The sequence below is a fragment of the Numenius arquata genome, chromosome 15, assembly GCF_964106895.1.
Source record: "Numenius arquata chromosome 15, bNumArq3.hap1.1, whole genome shotgun sequence".
Lineage (NCBI taxonomy): Eukaryota > Metazoa > Chordata > Aves > Charadriiformes > Scolopacidae > Numenius > Numenius arquata.
In genome coordinates, this window is record NC_133590.1 from 776,205 (window position 1) to 798,895 (window position 22,691).

The window sequence follows — 22,691 nt, forward strand, 5'->3', positions numbered from 1 at the left end:
CAACTTTTGTGGTTTATGTTAAAGGAGAACAGAATTTGCCTGTATTAGAGAAGTAATACTGAAGATGGAAGTGGAGGACTTGAAATTTCCCTTATTCCTCCAGTCTTCACTATGCTGTATTGAAACTTCTATATAAATTTTCCTATCCAAAGGTTTGTTTTCAGAAAACAACTTATAATCATGTAGTGATCCCCACTGAAAAGGAGAGTACTCCTTACATTTTAATTTGCTTAGTAATTATATCACGTAATGGATAACAGTGTTAAAATTTTGACCATTCTGTTTGAGTGGGGGTTTTTAGGGAAATACTTGTAAACTACAGGAAACGCATCAAAATGAAAATGGTACCAAAGGTGGCAGCCCTATGAGTGCAACTGAACAAGTTGTCCAGTATTGTCTTTTATCTGTATGTTCTCCACCATTCCTAAAGTGGCTTCTGCTGTTTGTTGATGTAGATACTCCATTATGCATTTAAAGAGAGGTAAGGAATTAATTAGCAAGCATGTATTTTGATGCTAATGTCAAACCTGTAATTTAAATCTGCTGATGAAAACATTAGAGTTCTTCACACATTCAGGTCTCCTGGGATACTCGAAAATATTTCAGTTTTTACTTCTGAAGTTTTGGCTGTAACGTGGCAGTCTCACTAATTTTAAACTGCAGAATTCTGTTAGTCTTGCTATCAGGAACACTCAGGGCTGTTCCTAAAAGTCCCAAAGCAAGCTTTATGGAAATGGCAAAGCCGAGCCTTTAGGGAAGAATGAGAAACAAAAGATCTTGCATCAGCATAAAGCAATTGCAGTAGATGTGATTTACATCTCCTTCCCTGCTCCCCCACCCCCCACCATTCTAACCTGCTTGCCAGGTGACAGTTACACTACTTTGCAATTGTCAAGAGAAATTAAAACCAAACAAACACTGCCTCCCATGTAGGGATTGCTCAAAAGAATTTATGAGCATTGCTCCTGTGTCTCCTCCTGTCTGATTATTACCTCTGATGAAAAAATAACCTCGCTATGGCATGTCTGGGGTTTTATCGCTGAACCTGCTCGCAAGCACCCTTACCTTTCCTATCTGAGGGGAGGGTGGGAGACACTTGAAGGAGTTTCCCCCACTACACACCTTCTCAGTGCCCAATTCTCAGTTACTTTGAACACAGAGGTATACAATACAGGGAAGATGCAGCATGACTATTAACGAACAGCCTGTAATTCCACACCTCAGTTCCCCAACAACCAGCAAGTTTGCTTCCAGCATATCAATCTGTATCCTCTTGGAGTTAAGACCGTATCTGGGTTGCAACAGCATAATTGCAGAAAATTCCCTTTTCCCCTTCCAAGCCGTCCTTTTCACAAATGAGAAGTCCCTGGGCTATTAAATCGAAACTCTTGACACCTCACTGGATTGGAGAGTGTGGGGGGGAAATTGGACTACAATGCAGCAATCAATTGCTAATGCATTTAGAAGACCTTTCATGTGAATTAAAGAAACTTCACTGAAGTCTAAAAGATCAAGAAATAAGTGTTAACAAGTTCTTTTCAGGGAGAGTGAAAACTGATCCCAGGAACAACTAAAGAAACCAACAAATCTCAGAATTGCTAAAGTAAAAACTTGAGCTACTCCGTTTAAAATGTTTCTTCTAAAGGGTTCAGTTTACTAAAAAAAGGTTCAAAATATGCAGTTATCATGGGCATTTAGTAGTGAATCAAAGGCCAAACTTGCAGATTAAGATCCCGTTTAAATGATATGGCAATGAACCAAACACAATTATGCTCTTAATTTTTTTATAAAGCTATTGTTTTGGTAATTGTAAAACTTTAAAATTCCATACTGAATGCTTGAACTCTTCAATTTCTGTTAAAAGACACACCAATTTAATTAACATTTACGATTGACACAGCTGATGATTTCAGGTGGGTGATGGGACTGGAAATGCAAAGCAATAAATTGATTAATATTCAGAAGATAAATTCGCCAACAGTTTAGCCTTCCTTCTGGAGGATACACTTGGCCAAAAGCACAGTGCGATGCAACTGTTAAGGTCTAGGCTCCCAAACACACTCAACAACATAGAGAATATATCTCAGCATCAGTGCAGGTAAGATACATTAAAACATTTAAATACCTCCTCATTGCCCAAAACCAGAGTTCAGGTAAGCATGATCTTCTACACTGCACGAGTGCAACCTTTAGAGAGGTTCTGTTCAGATTTTATTTTTTTATATATATATGAAAAACTGGGAATGTGAAATGAAAACCAGTTTCTTAACATGTCTATTTCAGACTAAATATTCTTCCTACACCATGGGAAATTTGGCAAAAGCAAGTTTCTGCTACCACTTTTCTCCCTCCAGTTCCCTTTCAGTCTACTATCTTTTCAATGAAGATAGTAGACTACCAATATTTAAAAAAAAATAATAGCCTATCAAACAAAAAAATGAGTGGCATCACATCCAATGAATTTTAATATCAATTAGTAAAAATATAAAAATATTCCTTTTAACATTTAAGTTAAAATAATAAACATATGCTCTTCCAAATTAGATAAGAGATTCTGAGCACAAAATAATACATTGCAGCATACAACACTTTCCCCCTTTGCCTGCCCCTTTTTCTTCCCCTCCTATAATGCATATACAGGGTGGCACTGGTTGTCCATTTTGTTCTGAATAACTGGATGGAAAGAAGGATGAGGAAGAAAGTGTTGATGGTAGTACGGCAGCTCACTTCCCATAAAGCAGTAGGTGCTTTGTGATCCATCATATCTGGGAAAGGAGAAGCTGAACTGCACAGCAGGCACTGGTGTAAAAGGCAGGAGTCTCTGGTGCTGTGGAGCAAAGGGGTAGTGGAAACCATCCTGAAACAGGGTCCCCGGGGGGTAGGTGTAGAGTGGAGCAGGAGACACGAATCTGTGCTGGTGGTCCTGTATCTGCCTCTTCAGTTTCATCCTCCGGTTCTGGAACCAGGTCTTGATCTGAGCAACAAAAAGAACGGGTGGAGGAGACAAATGAGGAACTTTGCTTAAAAATAATGTGCAGGCTATTAACTGTATCTCATCTGCCTTTGCCATTTTGCTCCACTTGAATTGATAGAGTTGGACTGATGCTTTCAACCCTAGTTAACTGAGGGCAGGGGATGTGGGGGGGTGTAGATGGGAAGAGTGTCTGTGTTTAGCGATTTAGATTAATCATTCTGAGTCTTTAAGACCATACATAAGCTTTGCAAGGTCTATGCAGATCACTGTACATCACGGACAAGCAGTTTACCTTATTAAGAAATAAAGAAACCTTAATACCTACCCGGTAGAAACTACTCCAAGTTCCCTGACTGTTAACTCCATAATCCCCGAGGGATCCCACTACCCTTCCCATAGCCACTGTTAAACCCAGCTACGTCTGTTCAGGACAGGGAAGGCTGATGCCGAGCCTGGCTGCCCCTGCCCGACGGGGCCGGGAAGGATCCGCTTCCTCCGGGACCCACCTGCATTTCTGAGAGCTGCAAGGCAGCCGCCAGCTTCCTCCGCTCCGAAGCCCCCAGGTACTTCTGGCGCTGGAAGGTCTTCTCCAGCCGGCAGACCTGCTCCAAGGTGAAGGCTGTCCGTGCCCGCCGCTGCCGCCCGAGGCTCCCGCCCGCCGCCACGGCGCACTCCCCGCCGGCGCTCTCGCTCTCGTAGCCCGAGGACTCGTCGGCGCTCAGCCAGCCACCGTCGGGGGCTGCAAAGTAGGAGGGAAGCGGGGGCGGTGAGGACTCTTCCCCTGGCTGGGGGGGTGCCTCTGCCTTCCCTTGTCCTGTCGGGCCGTTTTACCGAAGGGAGTCCAAGTTCCGTGTGTGTGCCCCCACACCCGCTCCCCTTTTCTCCCTTCTTGTCCCCTCCTCACCCATCTCATAGAATCACAGAATGGTTAGAGTTGGAAGGGACCTTAAAGATCATCGAGTTCCAACCCCCCTGCCCTGGGCAGGGACACCTCCCACCAGACCAGGTTGCTCAAAGCCCCATCCAACCTGGCCTTAAACCCCTCCAGGGATGGGGCAGCCACAGCTTCTCTGGGCAACCTGGGCCAGGCTCTCACCACCCTCACAGCAAAGAATTTCTTCCTAAAATCTAGTCTAAATCTACCCTCTTTCAGTTTAGAACTGTTACTTCTTGTCCTATCGCTACCTGTCTCCGACGGGTACGGGTCGGTGGGTTCCCGGGGACTGACTTGGTCCTGCTCCACCGCGCAGGGCTCGTTGTCCGCGGGCTGGCTCGGTCGCGGCCTGCCCCGTCGGGGCTCGGCTCTGACCAGGAGTCGGGGACCGCCAAGGGAGGTGGGGGCTCGGGGAGGGGGAGCGCAGCAGATGTGGGGCCTGATCCCGTGAGGCTTGGTCTCCACTAAAGGGAGTTTGTCCTGGTTCATGGCGAAGAGGGGCTGGGGGAGCGCCGGGCTCGCCCCGCTCTTATATGAGCTCTTGGGTCCCGGGCGGGCTCGTTTGCAAGTGTGAACCTACATCAAAGTGGGAATCGAGCAGAGATAACAGCTGCCAGCGAGGAGGAAAGTTCACACATATGGCAAATGTCTACGGCCCCTGGCTCCAGCGTGTCTGCGGGGCCGGGGAGACCCCCTTGAAGTGCAAACCTGCCCCTCTCCCCCGGAGGGCAGGGCACGGGCAGGCCCAGCCCCGCGAAGGGGCGTTTAAAGATACCGACGGCGCCGGTACCAGCGCGGTTTTACCCACTCCCTTTCCAGCCGCGCGGTCCCGCATTGCGCAGGTACCCCAAACCAGGGATGAGGGATAACATAAGGCCGACCAGGGCCTGCCAGCCCTGCCGTTGGGCACTTCACTCCGGGGGAGCTGTGGAGACCGGCCTCCCTGGGAAAAGCGGTGGGAGGCCGGTATCAAGAAGTCCCTATGCCTGGGGCTGAGCCGTGGGGTTAGCAGGGCCGCGGGCCCTCTCAGCTTGAACTTGGCGCCATCGGTCTAGCCAGAAAATGCAAGCAACCTCCCAAAGAGTTTAGTGATCAAAGCACTAAGTGAGCAGCAAATCTTACACCCCATCAACTTCAAACTATCCCCAATCCACACATCACTTCCCGAGAAGGACGATGCCCTTGTCATGCAGGGAGGACACCAAGACACCTCCCCGGTAAAGCGCAGTTGGGGAAAGAGGCATCCCAGCAGCTCAGCCGTCTCCAGGCTCTTCTTGTGTTCAACTGACACCCGGCTTTTAGCCACCCCAGTGAAAAAGACCACACCGATCACAACCCCACCGGCAGTAGGGATACTTGGGTAACACACATTCTAACCCTCGATGTTCCTAAAGACTGGCTGAAGCGATTGCCATCTCTGTAACTGAGTGAATGCACTGACAGGACTCTGTCCTGTCACTAAACTCCTCGGGGTTCCCACCAGGATGCACAACTGAAAGGAATGGGCACCATAAACCTGGATCTAATGGGGTGGGACCTGGTTTCTTTCTAAGAACAGAGCGATAATCTCGGTTCCCACTCATAAGAACTAGATGCGAGTTTTCTTTCTCCAAAAAAAAAAAAAAAAAAAGTCAAACACCCAAATCAAACCAGCTCCCCTCAAAACTCTGTAATTTATAATGAAAAGTCAGGGGAGAAAATCATATTTGTGCTACCCCTTTTCTTTGTTTCAAGTGTTCCCGTAACTCAATGGTCACCAGAATGGACACTGCGTTACTGACCCCTCCTGCCCCCAAGGGCCACACCGGCTTATCCCACTCTGTCCTGGGGAGTGATAAAGCTCGGGCACTAGAGCAATGCAAACACCTTACCAAGCCCATAGAACCCAGAAGATGGATTCCTTCTGGAGCTTTGCTTGCAACACCAGTCCCTAAGGGTAGGGATGGGAGAGGCTGTACTTGCCTGGACACAGCCCTGATAGAGAGATCGGCCTGGTCTTTATGGGGTGCTGGGTGTAGCCACTAACAGAGGTTCAGTTACTCTTGACACAAGACTGTCGTTTTCACTGATATGCACAAGCCAGTGCAAATGCCCAAGTAGTTGAACATTGAGCTGGAGACCAGACACCCTCCCTGGGTCAGAAACACATACCCGTGTGTGCCACTGACAGAACCAAACCCACCATAGCAGGGGAGAGTTTAAACCCCATAGCATTTCCTAGACATATTTCAGTCAAACAGGGATAGGCCACTCACTGCTCCCTGAAAGACCTAAGTGCCTGTATATTCATTTTAATCATTTCTGGATTTAATAACCATTCCTGAACTGTTCAATCTCTATATGGTCCCTCTTTTTCTAGAGCAAACACACCACAGTACTCACTATTTAGATCTTATTTGAGGGCAGCCGTTTCTGAATAACCCCATGTGTGGACAAATCCAAGCAGAGAAACTCATGTTTCGCCATATATATAATTCACCCACAGCAAGTTGTTCCTTGTAGTGCACTGCATACTATCTACAGAGCCCGACTGCCTTGCCAAAAATACATTTGGAGGTAGTACCTGAAAACCACTGGGATTCAGGAGCTCCTAAACCAAGCACACACCTGCCCAGCATGCAGTGTCCTCCCCCCAGGGTAGTTTCCCCACCAGTTCTCCAGCAGATGAAACCTGTGCCAAGCCAGGCAGCCCTGGGTCCTCTGTGCCCTGTAGTCCCCCCCCACAGGCACACAGTGACACCCAGAGACTACCATCTAGTGAGGGACACTTCATCCCTACCACCAAAATTAAACCAGGCATGAGATGAACATCAGTGTTGTGCCCAAAGAGCACGTGCGTTTGCATTTATACATTATGTGTCTTATAGAGGAACTGTTAGTACCTCTGAACAGCTGCTGCCATTTCCCCTGTCAGTTGACCGAGTATGCAGGTGAGCAGCTAACCCATCTCACTGCTGAAAGTCAATGAAAAGTGACCTACTTTTTTTTTTTTTTTTAAATTAGAATCCAATCTGAATTGCCTGTTGAACAAGATGTTTATACCCAACCACAGGACTCCTCCCCTCTTCCCCCACATGAACATAGCTGCATCTGTGGACCACAAAACCCTGGAACAGATGGGGAAGAGGTGGGATGTGTTATGTGGCTGTTGTAGCTCCCATCAGAAAGAGGTGGCAGCTTGGGAAACTTGAAAACTTTGATGACCCTGGGTGGATAGAGGCTCTGCAGCTGCAGTTAAATCCTCCCCTCACCTTGCAGAAATTTAGTGCTTAAAGGAGACAAAAATTTACTTCCACTCAATTCTTTTGTAACGCTTGAAACTTTTTTGTATCATTCAATTGATGCATAATCATGATTAAAAAGAAATCTAAGTTTTTAGGGAAATTAATGTCTTTTCATGTAGAATTCTGTATACCCAGAACTTAGGGATATTGTAGAATCTTAGAAAATACATCTATTTTTCTTACATGATTTATTAAGAACATAGTGGACCCATTTCTCCAAATCCTATTTATAAATATTTGTTGTTCTGCTGTTGCATGTAAGCCTTACAACCGTAAGAAACATGCTTGCTTCAATAAATTTACTGATAACTTATATGCACTTATAACTCTGTATGATACCCTGAGATTTAGGTGCAGCGAGAGATGCCAAGATGTGAGAATTACAGCTAAAGTCATCAGGACAAAGCGTTCTTTTCATGTGGACTCTACAAGACTTCTAGGGAGAAATTATCGATTTACCTCAGTGGTACACAATGGGAATATTTCTTTTGGGACTTTGTGCACACACACAAAGTATAAGCCCATGAGAACGTGCAGGGCTTTAGCAGCGCTACATGCATGGAGGTATTGTTGGGGGGAATGTTCAGCCTGTTACCTAGGTTGCAATGTTTCCTGCACCAGTTACTAGAAGCTCAAGTACTTGTACTCCCCAAGAATGCTGTTGTGACAAGTCCTTCCACACCTGTTTTTGTGTGACAGCATAAGAAAAAAAAAAAAAATGGCCACAAATTGGAGAACAGAAGAATAATCATTCTCAATAAAAATAATTTCTAGCAAAATTGCGGCAGATCATCAGGTTCCAAACTTTTCTTCTACTAGCCATGTTTGTGAGGAATAGTCCATCAAAAAGCAGCATACTGAGCAAACTGTCATAATATTTATCATAGACCAAGAGCTGAGGTACTAACTAGGTCACCAGACCTGATACCTACTGAGTTACTGGCTCCATCACAAGGCAGGTTTCATTTATCTTTCTGGAAAGTCTAGATATTTCAAAGTCTTCTTGACAAAAATGGAGGAGTGGGGATGGTACGCCACCTCTGTTTAGCTGCACAAACAGGTGGCAGTTTTTTTAGGAGAGAGTCTGTGGCAGCCCTTCAAAGGTAAGTAAAATGACTTACCGCAGGGAATGAGGTTAACGTGCTGGAAGTACAGGCAAGACGACATACGTTTGCCCTTGTCCAGCCGGGGCCGTAGGAAATGCAGGCCCGTAGTGAGGGGCAGGGCCCGGGCTGGGGTCCCCGCACACGGCCGGTGGGACAATCCATCACTGTACCCTCCGCTGCTCCCCTTTGGAAATGCTAACTAGATTATTGAGCGCCTCCTTTGATGTCCTGATAGGTGCTATTAGATAGTCAATTAGGCATCAACGAGATCGATTGTTTCGAAATAGATGCTCTTCTGTTTGAAGTACCCGAGAACACTAACAGGGCCATCACTCAGTCGCTCCTTTGCCCACGGGAACAATGCGGGCAAACACACAATAAATGACAAACGCTCCTGACCAGCAGCGCTGCACCCTCTGCTCCCCCGGCTCCCACGCTGCAGGCTCAGACAGTCCCATTCAGCAACTGCGGGAGCAAACACGCGCTTTGCATTAAAAAACAGTTTATCGGGGAAATCTCATTCAGGTCTTTGCGCAACTAATGGCCAAAGCGCCTAGATAAGTTAAGTACAAGTTAGCTCCAAACAAAATAGTACTTGAATTCCCACACAAACCATCACCACGTTGCCCGAGGACTTGTGACACCTCCACAGTTGTTCGGAATTGCCCAAGCAGAATAACTAAGCACCGAAACAAGAATTAAAGCACTTAACCTCCCTAAATACCAGGGTTGCCGGGATTAGCTCCCCACTAATTACCATTGGAAGGTAATACTGAGTCGAGGTTTAGAGAGTTTAAGAAACAGCTATAAAGGAGAAGTAGTAAAGTCTGCACAAGGAACAAGTCGAGACCAAGACCTCTTTCTTCCTGCCCCCGCTTCGGTGGGATTTATCAAGTTAATTGTCATCTAATTGCGTATCAAAGAAAGAGATAATGGACAGCAATTAGATGTAATGGCCTGCTAGTGCGAAATCTCTCCCGATTAGCACACAACGCCGAATAACTTCACCTGGTTTGTAAAGAGGAGCCTGGAGAGGCTCCACCGTGTCTGGGAGCTGCGGGGGTGGGGGGGGGCGGGAAACACCCCTACCCTATTCCCACTCCCCTGTTGGCTGCTCTCGCCAAATTGGGACAGGCGTTAAGAAGCGTGGGCTGCAGACGTTTCCCTGCCGTTACCACTGGGCTAATTCAATCATGTTTCTCCCCCTCCGCGTACACGCTGCAGGGGAGAAAGGCTTTGAAGTTAGTGCTCTGGCAATTTTCCCCTCCCATCCCCTTTTCCTCCCCGGGGAGCCCCGTTTCCAGGTTACCCGGTCTCTTCCTCGAGAGCCGCCAGGCCGGGGGCTCCAACAGTTTCACCGCACGAGCATTAAACTGCTCCTCACCAGCTCATCGACCCGGCTGTTCCATTTGTAGCTCACTTGCAGACAAAGCTTTGTCTTGCGGGAGAGCATTCCTGTCCCGATTATTATCGTGATGCGATTAAAGATACAAAGGGGAGTGCTAGAAACGAGGGGGCTCCCAGCCGCGCTGGTGGAGCAAGCCGGGAGGCTGGCTGCGGGGCTGCTGGCCCTCTGGCTAATGCCGGGGCTGTGGCGTGCAGGGCCAGCGCAGGACCCCAGCGCTAATGCACCTCTGTTGCCGCCGGGGGTAAAACACAGCGGATGAGAAATTCAAATGAGCAAGAATAAACCATGAAGGGATGCTTTCCTGAAATGCCTTCATTTCTCCCGGATCAAAGTGAAAACTTGCAACTGCATTTTCGTAACAGAATTGGACCGCTTTAGCCAAAATGAAATGATTTCACATAGTTTTCTAGATCACTGGAATGTGGCAGTTACCTCCTAGAGAAAGCCAACTTCTGTAGGCAGAAGAGGAATTATTATGTAGGTATTCGGAGGAATCGGCTACCATTATGGACTCAGCCAAGTGACCGTCACCTCCCGCGTTCATTTGAGCAATTGTCGGGAAACGGGACAGTATTTGGAAGCTGGCACTGCCAGAACACTGGCAAGGCATTTCGTGTGGTTGTTGGGTATACGTGTGGCCAAGGAGTCGTTATGTTAAGCGATCATCAGCACCTTTTCAAACAGAGCCTGACTTCTCCCTCTCCAGCCGCTCTGCAGCTCGTACCCGCCCAGGCAGGACACCCCGTTAGTCCCACGCGCCAGCCTGCACCCCCAGCACCAAGCCCCCCCCCCCCGCTTTAGCATACAAACAGAGTCTCCACCTCCGAGATTGCCCCCGTGGCCGGTGCCGCTCAGCTCTGCCTGTCCCAGCGTGGTCCCCACAACCCCCGCATGCTTAAACCCTGCCAAAATTGCAACGCTACATCGCTATATGTCGTCCCGGCAGCCCCAGTTGCCTCTGGCTTGCTCTAGACTTTTGGAGAGAGGGGGAACCGCTTCCCACGCCCCTCTGAGCACCTCTAGACTTCGGCAGACATCTCACCCGGGACATTTGGAGACCTCGGTGAGGTGCGCTCCTGCGTCTCCTTTTCCTTATTGCCCTTCTGGGAGCTGGGGGGAGCCTGCTCCCAAACCCTGTCCCCACGGGTAGGAGCACTTTGTTCTCCCCTCCCCCCCAGCCCTTTCATCTCCCCCCCCCCCCCAGCCCTTTCATCTCTCTCTCACTTCCCCCGGCCTCAGCTGCGGCAGTGCCCGCCCCTCCTTCCCTTTCACCCTCCTCCCTGTTTGGTCCGGGTTTGTGGCGCTGCGGGCAGCTCCGGCCCGGCCCCCTTGGAGTGTTGTACCCCCCCCGCCCCCCCTATACACCCGGCTCTGGCTTCTAACAGCACGAAGGGCTATCACTCTTCCTTTTGTACGGGGTGAGCAACGCATTTATAGGAGAGGTGGGTTCCACCTCTGTGGCCATACAAGATTATAAGGGGATCACCTAACCCCTCTACCACTATCCCCTTCAAGATGGGTCTCACGCTTAAGACCTTTTTCCTTCTCCCAGTAAACTGTATATTTATTGACCTTCACTGTTTTGCTATTTTAAAAATGTCACTGCTTTAGAGCAAAGAAAATATTCACCGTTGCAGATGACTTTCCAAAAACATCTCAGTTCCCTAATGACATTTGAAAGAGTCAGAGAATTGCAGATTGTTTTTTTTTTTTCCTTCGAGTCAATATAGCCATTTAACAATACCTGACTTGGAGAAATAAACCTCCCTTCAATCGGAATTTTTATCTTGTGTCAACAAATTTCCTTAATCCCAAATGCATCATATCCCTGAAGAGATCTTATCAAGATTGATAGCAGCTGAGCTCTTATTAGTTTTCTGAAACTGTAGCATCAGAACCACATTATCTGCAATTACAAGCAAAAACTACTATCTCAAAAGGCTAGGAAAATACAGCATGGATTACAAAATAATTAAAGAGACTTCCAAATGTGACAGCTACTCAGAAAATCAAAGGCCATAACCTTCAACAGTAATGCTGAAAAAAAAAAGCATAATGTTGCTTTTTACCAGGCAAGTGTACTCAAGTGGCAGTTTGGCCTCTGTATACGAAAGAAAAATAGGTGTGTTGAAGGATGACTGACAGAGAACCTTCAGACCATTCATTATATGAGCCCAGATTACAAGTGCGCTGGAAGTCTTCTAATAACCCCCGAGATCAACTCTAGTGTGATGGAAATTTTTATTGCTTTTTTCATGTTAGTTGACAATTGACTTTGAAAGATTTATGGCAACTTCTGTCAGGCAAGGATCATTTCTCAGGGCTCTTTCTCTAGCCTGAAATCAGACCATTTTGATATTAAAATTTTCTAGAGCAGTATTCAAATAATAATAGTAATTAAAAAGTGCATAGCACAATGGTAACAACTTTACTACCATTTAAGGGAAAACAGCTTTGGAATGTTGAGTTTCTTCTGATAATCACCCTCATACCCCCTTAGGTGCATGTGAGATGCTGAGATACTATTTTGTTGATAAATTTCAAGGCTAGATTCTTTCCAAGATCTGTTTAGTACTAATCAACTGAGGCAGCACAAGAAAACGTGAAGATATATTTATATATTTATTTAAAGTAACTTTTTACATCTTAAAATTATATTCTATATGCTATTTAAAGAGCTCCAACAGAAAGCATCTGTTCTGCTACTATAGCAACCCCGGTATTAGGTATTAGTAACAGGTGCATCCACACATTTGGATAAAAACAGTCCCATCAGAGAAAGTGCCACCTAGGAAGGGGCTGAAGGGGTTGGATACCTGCTTTAGAGGACAAGGAAATGCATGCTTTTCTGCACTCACTCTCAGTAAATTGCAGGGAGGCAGAATAGCTCTAGAGAGTAAGGAATCTATGCTTCCTTTAATGAAGAGGAGCTCTTTTAGGGCAGGATAAATAGCTCTGCAATCCTTGTGGAAGGAATTCACATGAAAGCTGGAAAAACTTTTGGTTTATTAAAAGATTCCAATATAAATTAGTGTTTGCCCCACTGTGTTTCTATTTTACACAGTTGCCTATAAATGCAGGGGTCTGAAGTCCATGATCCAGATCAAGATTTTCCAGTGTGTCTCTGTAAAATTCATTGCTCAGTGCTGCATCATAACTCCACCAGGCAGTTACAGACAAGGGCAGCCCAGATAGTTATCAGTAGTGCAAATCCTCCTTCGTCATAGTCCATATTAGAGGGTCAGACACCCAGCAAGAAAGCTCTGGGATTCCTGTACCCTACAAAGTGGGGTGCCACCCAAAAGCCCACAGGCTGTGCTCTGCAGGTGCTGCTGAGTTCCAGGGTGGGTGCTGGCAGCGCCGTCAAGGCGAAGCCCCCGGAGGCAGCCCCTTCCTGGGGCAGAAGTGGTGGCCGGGCCACGTAGGTGAGCGGTAAGGGCACAACGCTGCTCTGAGGTCCGTAAGGAAGTGGGGGGCTGCAGAAAGGCTCCATCCTCAGCTCCTGCAGCTGCCGCTTGAGCTTCATCCGGCGGTTCTGAAACCAGGTTTTGATCTGGGGAAAAAAGGGAGGCGGGAAGGGGGTAGACGAGGTTACCCCGCCCATGCCATGGCCCACGCCCAGGCCGTGGCCCGTGGAGCCCGATGCCGTGCCCGGACCCCCCCGCTCACCTGCACCTCCGAGAGCCCCATCCTGCCCGCCAGCCGGCGGCGCTCGGCGGCCCCCAGGTACCGCTGCCGCTGGAAGGAGCTCTCCAGGGTGCTGAGCTGCTCGGCGCTGAAGGCCGTGCGCAGCCGCCGCCCTCCGGCCCTGCCGCCGGGCTCCTCGGGGCCCGAGCAATCGAGACCCCCCTCCGGCGGGGGCTGCTCCGCTCCCCGCGCCTGCTCGCCTGCTCCTGGGGAGAGGGAGAAAGAGGTCAGACAGGCCCGGGAACTGTGGGGGTGTCCGCCCGCCTCCTTCACCTTCGGGCAGCCGCCGCACTGTCGGTCCTCAGCCGGGCCCTGGGGGTGGTTCAGGGCCCCGTCTGTCCTCCCCATCCCAGCGCAGGAGCACCGAGATGCCCCGACGGGCGTGGGGAGACCGCGGTTACCTGCAGCGGGGGGGGTCGCAAAACGGTCCCGGCTCCCGCCGCCCGTCCCTGCCCGCGGGCCGGTGGACTGCTCCTCGCTTCGCTCGCTCAGGCCAGGGCTGCAGCCGGGCCGGTGGCCCAGGGCCGCAGAGGATGATCGGTGCGGGAAGCCCTCGGTGGAGCTCCTGAGGGCCTGGCTGCTCTGGGACAACCACTCCACAGAGAAAGGGGCCTTGGTCATCCTGTCTTGTTTCGGAGATGCCAGGACGGAGGGTGTCGAGGAGCGCTGCTCCTCCTTTATACCGCAAGTCCAGGAGGAAAACGTTGTTTGTGTAAATACACATCAAAGGGCCAGATAAGTATCATCTAATTGCCATCAGTCCTCCCCCCCAACAAAAGATACCGTTCACACATTGCCACAGCTCGCGGAGGCTCGGCTCCGCCGTGTCTGCCCCTGGAGGAGTTCACTCCGCCGTCAGTGATTTACAGCTCTTGTTACATCCTATCCCGATGCAAATGGCATTTATAGAGCTGAGCGGCCTCAAACGGCGCTGGGGAATGCACCCCCAGGGGAGGGCACAGGGACCAGCGTCCCCGGACGCCGGCGGGAGACGGGACGCTGCTGCTCCCGATCCCCCTACCCCTAGAATTGGCTTTTTTATTCCTTATCAAGCAGATGATCCACTGTCTAAAGAGGTCGTCTCAAGCCTGCTCCTTTCTGGGCTGAGCACCGTGCTGCCGAGAAAGTCTGAGACAAGCAAGTGGATAAACTCCCTCATTGCATTCTCCTGGGACTACAGCATCAGGTTAAAAGCACCAGGCATGGGGTGAGGGGTTTGGGAGAGAAGGTTGTAAAACAGAAAAAGGTAAAGGTCAAGGCTGTTCGGTTGTACCAATCGGCTGGCTTCTGGCTGCTTATATAAAGTATGTTTTCTGGACTAAAGAATCAAAAAAGACAGAATTAACATTCTGCTCAGGTTACAGGATTCATGTCATATATTCCCTCCCAGATCTCTTGCAGCTCTGCAGGTCACACAGGTTTCTCTGCTACCTTACTCTCCCTGTCTTTCCTCATATTACCTTGAGCACGGCTTTTAGAAGTGTTCCCATCCCGTCCTTGGGTTTTGTGTGCACCAGAAACACTTGGCTGCTGCAGTAATGCCCCTGTAGTATATTGATAGAAGGTTCCTAGTGTTTTACGGGCAGCTTTTCACTGTAGGGTACCCATGAATTCCCTCCCCTTTCCATCCCCCCTCCTGTGCAAGAATAGGACTACTGCAGCATTGAAAATGCTTATCACACTCCTGCTTGGCATCAGTTTGCCTCCAGAAATCATGACTGCACATCTGATTTGTCTGTCTTTGTTCTTGTTTTCTGCTTTGCACTCATCCTCTACCACCTACACACAAGCCCCACTGTCCATTTATCCTGTGGCTTGCTGCGTTATTCTGCCACTCCTGCTAGATTTCTCAGCATTCACTCTTCTGTGATCACAGTTAATGTAACCATGCCTCTTGACTATTTCTTAGGCTGTCAGTAGGTAGAGGTTTGAAGGCTGAACTCCTCCTACTTAATTATTTAGCTTATGTCTAAATCTATTAATGTATATATATATAAAGATATATATTTTTCTTTATATTAATACACTAAAATGTTTTACTCAAACCTCTTCATCTGTCTTTCCATAAAACCTACGTTTCAGCTCCTGTCCACTCAAAATACAGTTGCTATAGCAAATTGTTTCATTGAATGATGTTGACTTGTGAGCCCGTTCTAAGCCATCTCTCCTTGCTCGCTCATTTTCATGGCATAGCCTGAGTCCTCCTCTGTTCTATCAGTGATGCCACCGCTCAAGAGTTTAATTGTCTCTGACCAACAAAATTACAAATGCCTTTCAGACACCTCTATTTAAAGGTGGCTAATAACTTATTTAGAATCTGCCCACAATCAGCCATGACTGTAGTCCTCCTGGAGCCCTTTGTTTCTGATCTGTGTAAGTAGCAATTGACTCTGAAGCCTGCACTACAGCAGTAGCCTGTGCCCACTAAAAAAGCTTCCTGGAGAAAATCAAGGGAACTACTGTTAAAATGTCTAAATAAGCTTCCTGGAGGAAACTAAGGGAACTGCTGTAAAAAAGTCTGAACAAAAGTTGAAGCATTAATGCCTCCTGTACATCTGTTACATACCTAAAAAAGTCTACATACATCTCTAACACAGACAAAGCCCTGCAGGACACATATATTTGCGGTGGGGTTTTTTTGTTGTTGTTGTTTGTTGTTTTTTTTCACTGTATGAATGTGTTTCCTATCTAATTACTTAAAACCTCATCCATTTATCCTTCCCAAGCACTTTCTGATTAACAATGGGAAGTTTACAGAGTTTACTTGACCAAAACGTACATAAGTTGCTTTAAATTTCCCCAGTTTTATAAAAAAATCCACCCCTCCCCCCTTTCACTGCCCCAGCCTGAATATCCCAAGCACAGGTTCTTAACTGTTCTTTTCATTAGGTATCTGTGAAGACTACGCCCACCACAAACTTGAGGAAATTTTTTAAAGTAGCAGAGATTCTGAGGGTGAGCCAGTTCTGGTGCCAACATATTTTCTGGAGCAGACCAAGTATGCAGGAGATGGGAAGGAGACATACAGGCATCTGCTCTGTTAACTGAGTTACTAAATGACAAGTCCCTTGGGTCAGCTGTATTTAACACGTGGCCTGGAAGCAGCCTCTCCAGTCAGAAGTAGCAATATCAGTGCCATTGCCTGCCTGGAGAATCCTGCCAAACCTCTGTTGCAGTCAGGCAAAATACCTTTCTCAAGGACTAAATTTTCGTGAACATCAGAAGGAAATTTTCCTTCAAGTTTCCTTCTCAGTTCAAATTTCTCTGATTACTTTAACAGCATTCTACATCCCAGATAGGGCAAGGTCCCATGCCAGGGAGATAAATATGTCCCTTGTGCCCGGAATTATTTCCATTCCTAGTCCCTACATAATATTAACTACGCATATAAATAATATATGATACTTATGTGCTTCTATATAACTTATATACATATATATCTATTTACAAATATTTTTTTAAAAGTATGAAACAGTCTATCTATATGGCATTATTTTTTCCAGCTTTATTTTATGTCAACTAATAAAGGTACTTGGCAAGCTGTTCAATAGGACAAAAAGAATACGTGACATATGATGGTGCTCTAAAAAATAGAAAATCTCGGGTTTTAGCATCCACTGATACATCTGTCACATAGTTTCTTTGCAGATTTTGAGATATTTTCACCATCTGAGCTGCAAATTGCATCTTTACACACTGCTGGTTTATTAATTGCTTTTTATTGAGGCAAATGTCACAGCCAAAAGATGGTATCAAATGTTAATCTCTCAGAGACACAAATTGATCACATTGTGACAAGGTTAAACCAAATCTCATTTCCATTATACATAAAATGTATGAGTATTCTGGATAGATGGCAGATGACTTCTGGATGTAATGACTGCTACAATATTTAACAGCTGCTAGTTTAATTTTATCTGAAATTCTTAAGCTGCCTTCTTTCTGTTTCTATGTATTATTCATTAGGTGTTTGTTTGAAAACCTCCTGGCAAACTGGAGTTCAGAAATAGCATGTTTAAAATCAAGTAATATTACCAATGTGAAGAAAACCTGCTTATGCTAAAGTCCTCGGGAATTAGTCACAGAGTAGAGCAGGACCAGATAGAACCTTTCCCTCTGCTGCTACAAGAAGGTGGAGAAAAAGAGCTCAGACACGTTTACATGACTACCACTAGCAGAAGTCTTAAGATCCATTTACTGAAGATAATGACAATATTTTATGCAGATGTTTGTGCGCTCTCTTTGGGGAGGCACCACTTCCCTCATAAGGACCATCAGCTTCCTGAAGACCAAAGGATTCTGAGGATCATAATGCCAACTGCCAGTCCAGGCCAGGCCGTTCTGTGGGAATGGAGATGGCAACACTTTAGCATCCAGGGGAATTAAAATGAGTTGAGATTTGTCACTTGACCCCTATACTTCTTGTAAGCAGCAGCTGCATTCAAGGAGGCCAAGAAGTGGCGTTAGAGATGCCTGGCTGGGACAAATGCAAGGCAGCTCTGCAGAAATGTACATGCACAAGGCTGAGGAGGTTCTGCAGAACTGGCTGGTCCTGCTTGGATGCCTACCAGGCAGTTGAGAAGCAGATATCTTTTTGGGATAACAGTCCAGCCTTTGAGAATTAATTGCTACTCCACATCTTCCAGCCCAAAGGCCAGCCCTGAGCCCTGCAGAGGGGCAGGGTCATGATCTGAGATATCACCTTCCTATTGAAACTTTGAAGGAACTGAAGAGAGAGTAACCAAGGGCTGCCAAGTACCTTTGGTTCCCCACAGGTACTGGAGAAAACTGCCACCACTTTGCATTGTTACAGTGGGGGTACACAAGACCAAAGAAGGGGATTGTCATTTTGTTACAGCAGGTGACCCTTTCTCCTAACAGTGGAGGGTCCTGCGAGACTAGGGTAGAGTGAAGCTGTGGTCCTTGGGAGTAGCTCGGTGGTGATGCAATTCAGAGTAAAAAAGGCATCTCATGACACACAGGAGGATGCGTGTTCATCTGTGGCCATGCAGGTTTCCTGTTGAAGGTCTGCCCTGTGAAGCAAGGGCTGCTGGCATCTGCTGTACAATTTATATGGTCTTTGCCCTGGCATGTTTATCCAACCACTGTAATTTCTGAGAAATCACTCCTTGTGACTTAAAAGCATTACAAATGGCCTCTAACCAATTTCTTTACTATCAGTTATTATAATCTTTCCTCTTTGACAGAATAAGAGCTACTTTTCCATAAGGAATAAAAAGACCATATGTTCAGAAATACCAAGAGGGCCTGGAATAAACAGAGGGACAATGCATAGATGAAAATTAAATGGCTCATCATGCTTGGAACTGATCTAAATCAACACAGCGCTCAAAATGCCAAGAGCTCCCATGGCTCTTTACTATAAGGCAATTACCAGCAGGTAAGCAGAATTGGTGAAATGTTTTAAAAAGATATATATTCTGTAGAGATGCTATAAATATTTAGAAAGAAAACACTTACGTGTTATGTTTTTAAGAGTTTCTTACCCCAATTTAAGCTTATTAAAAAAAAGTCAAAGTTGATATGAATCAGGACCACATTTAAAACACGTACTGCTGTTAGAGAAGCAAGGTTCACCAGCAGATTTTTTTTTTTTTCTATCTTAATTTTTATTAGCTGAACTATTATAGTTGGAAAACCAGCCATGTAAATCCTTCTTCAGCACCCATTCTTGTTACATTGAGAGAGATCTCAGCATGGACATTGCTCAAACAAAACCGCGCAGAAGTCTGTAGTTGGTTTAATTCAGTCTAGACTAGTAATTAGATTTAAAAACTATTAGTTGGAAGGAAGCAGCATGAAAAGGGGCTTTAGAAATGGTTTTATTTTTCAAAGTAGATAGGGATTAATTTTTAGGTGCATAAATATGCTTTAGGCTATGGTTTGTAGTAAAAATATCTAGGGATATGAGATGCACCTACAGAGAACAATGTGCATATGCAAATTCACATAAATGCTACTGGTTTTAATAATTGTTCAGATCACTTGGACTAATAATCTGATCAAGACCACAAAATGTCATGCTTAGACACCCTGAAATCTTTTCAAAACCTAACAGAGAGGCTGACTTCACATTTGAGATCAAGGCCTTTTTCTTTGTCAGTCTTTGCTGAAGGATAAGTTTTTTCATGATGGTTACTCCTAAAGTTACATTTAACAACCTGTTAAATATAAAAAAATAATGTATTAAATCAGAAATGTTCCATTATTTTTACTTTTGTTTCCCACAAATACCTTCTAAAGAAATCTAGCTATGCCACGACTAAAGCATTATCTTTCTTGAAAGTGACTTTTCACTCCCAGCTGTTAAAGAGAGAATCATTTTTTCCCTTGATTTCAGAGTTAGCATTTGAGCATGATGAGTCCAGCAGGAGAATGAGCCATCACAGCTGGCAGCCCTCCGTCATCTATCACCCTCTGTGCCCATCCTGGTGTATGCCATACAACGCTGCTTTGAAATGTAGCAATGAAAGTATTTTACTGACTCTTCGTTCCCTTAACTTACACATAGTATAAATCAGATCTTTGTACTGATCCAAACAAGTCTGTTCAAATGAAATGGAAATAAATGTTACCTTGTTTTCCTTTTTGATTTCAAAGCTTTTCTCCATTTCATGTTTCTAGTTATTTCTTCTCCACTTCTATATTTCTCACTACACACTGTTTTTTCCTATTTTCTTTCTTCCAGTCACTTACATCAAGTATCCAGCGAGTGTTACTATGAGCTGAGGAAAAGAATAACTTCGGCAGGATGCAGAACTGTAGCAACAGAACAAAAATTACTCTGTCCATCTACCTTCACTGCATCCCAAATCAGGGAGCACAGACACATCCTTACATCCCTTCTCAGTTTACTGAAGGAAAAAGCTGGGCTATAGCCGGTGAGGACAGGAATGTTAGGTAAGATGCTTAACGCTGTGTCTGTAATGTGTAATTCAACATCTATATTTTGCAGTGTGCTTACTTTGACAGCTTTTGCACAAATGAGTGCATTACGTGTAGACAGAAGGTAATCTAAGATTTAATATTACCAAGTTGTGTGTGCAGGCATTTCTCTAAAAGATTAAAGGGAACAGCTGAATGTAAACACATTTTAAAAATCGAATATAAAAAAATCTCTGCCATTTCGTGTCTGCCTGTTTCTAATGGGCAGATTTTAGGCACACAGCTGGAAGGCTGATTGTTTTTCACACCTTTGCTGATAGTACTGCGTGTGCATCTAAAAGGCTGCAAGGGTCTCTTCTGCCATCTCCTGGTTATATGAAGACTTCACATCCAGGAAACTGCTACACGAAGGGAAAAAGTTGCAGAAGTTTAGCTGAGGCAGTAACAAAATCATAGAATCAGAGACTCATTTAGGTTGGAAAAGAAGACCTTGAAGATCACAGAATCCAACTGTAGCCCTAAAACTGCCAAGTTACCACTGAACCACGTCCCTAAGTGCCACATCTACACTTCTTTTAAATACCTCCAGGGACGGTGACTCAAGTTCTTGGCAGCTAAGACGACTGGACTGGCAAGACTTGCCTTCCACCCTCCCCCAACACATGGATGTGCATGGCAGGCTTTTACCCCACTGCTGATTTTAGAATGACGTCACTTTTCCACTGCATTAGCATATGTATATAATGGATATTCAGTATTCCCCTAGAACATCTTTTACATAAGTTCTAGTAACACCTTGGCAACACCTATTCTTTTGCTATGTATCAGTGGAAAAACCACAAGTAAAACCTTGGAAATTAAAGTGATTGGAATACAATGAAATTAATAAACAAATTAATAGCATTTCCTGATTGAAGGTAAATATTTGAGTGTGTCTAATCTACTTTACTGAGAACGCAGAGGGACTGCAGATCACTGCTGAGTCCCTCCATTTCCCAGGGACAGGACCAAGTGGGCCTGGGCACTTATGACAGCTTTATCTGATCTGTTTTTACAAATTTATAGGAAAGGGGATCCCACAGGTGTGTGAGTAACCTATTCCGGTGCTCCACGTGAAGCTTTCCAATGTAAAAACTGGAACAGAATCACCCTTGCTTAAAAATTAATACTGCCTGGCTTAAGCTTGACACAGCACAGAGAAAACTCACTTTTCACAGCAACACTTCACACACACACAGTTCTGCTCAACCTAATCTTGTCTACATAAGCCCAATTCTTTCAGTTTTCTCTGTTTATGTTTTCTAAACATAATTTTATTATGGTCCTCTATTCTCTTTCATTTTGCCTGTACATACCTTAAGTGCAGTGCCTAAATGGTGAAGTATTCCTGCTGATGCTTCACTAGTGCCAAACAGAGCAAGACAATTACCTTCTGTCATATATGGCTCTCTTATAGTATGCTTCAGGTCTTCTCCCCCACCCATTTTTTTTTTTCTTTTTTGGAAACTGTACACATGGATTCATGCTCAGTTTGTGATCCACTATGGCCCCCAGAGATTTTTTTCTGAAGTCCTTCAGTTACATTTCATTTCATATTTATCCTTCAGAAATACAAGACTTAGAGCTTAAATTTAAACCATCACCGTGATTATTGTGAGTTCTAATCTTGTATGTTGTGTAAGTGTGCTTTCCATCCCACCCCGTGTTTCATTAGTAAAAATCCCAGACACAATGGGATCCAGCCCCCACCCATCTTGTTACGGTAACGCAGGACAGTTTGCCTTCCTCATCAGTGTATGTAGAGTCCCGAGCACATTTCGTCTTCTTGTTCCAGTAACCTGGAAGAGTTCGCTTCTTTCCATCCATGTATGTAGAGTCCCAAGCACGTTTTATCTCCTTGTTACGGTAAGCCAGGAGAGTTCGCTTTCCCCCCAGTTTGTACATAGCCCTGCATGGGCACCAAGGTGAAGGCCAGCTGCAGATCTTTGAATTCGGACAACAGCACCTGCATTACATCAGTTCGCTAATGAGCAAAACAGGACATTGGATGTGTATATGTTAATCAGCGCAGGTTTTATTACTCACCCCTGCCATGCTTTCCCTTGAGCTTTACTCCAGAGCAGGGCTCCACTGCATCAGGTCCCCATTTGATTAGCATCAGTGTCACAGGATTCCCACCGTGGTAATGCTACACTTTATCAAAAGCCAAAGCTTTCGCTTACCAAGCATTGTGCCTTGTCCTGAGGGATCTGCACCTGCTTTCCGTTCATAACACACAGGTAGTCCTATCCCACTGCATCCCAATTTATTTTCACAATTTAACAAACACTTGTAATGACCCACTGAAATGGTGTGTTAACTAGTTATTTAATATGTATTTTAGTAGTTTAAT

General features: G+C 45.7%; 2 protein-coding genes across 2 annotated transcripts; both read right to left on the reverse strand.

Moving 5' to 3' along the window:
- Positions 1–2,623: 2,623 nt before the first annotated feature.
- On the reverse strand, positions 2,624–4,439 carry LOC141472237 (uncharacterized). The gene is made up of 3 exons (XM_074159109.1): positions 4,160–4,439; positions 3,481–3,713; positions 2,624–2,974 (listed from the first exon to the last, which is right to left on the reverse strand). Exons 1-3 carry the CDS (start codon positions 4,395–4,397, stop codon positions 2,624–2,626), a joined length of 822 nt encoding a protein of 273 aa, XP_074015210.1. The 5' UTR covers positions 4,398–4,439.
- Positions 4,440–12,947: 8,508 nt separating this feature from the next.
- Positions 12,948–14,014, reverse strand: LOC141472277 (uncharacterized). Its single transcript, XM_074159186.1, has 3 exons — positions 13,795–14,014; positions 13,376–13,599; positions 12,948–13,259 (listed from the first exon to the last, which is right to left on the reverse strand). Exons 1-3 carry the CDS (start codon positions 14,012–14,014, stop codon positions 12,948–12,950), a joined length of 756 nt encoding a protein of 251 aa, XP_074015287.1.
- Between the last annotated feature and the right edge of the window lie 8,677 nt (positions 14,015–22,691).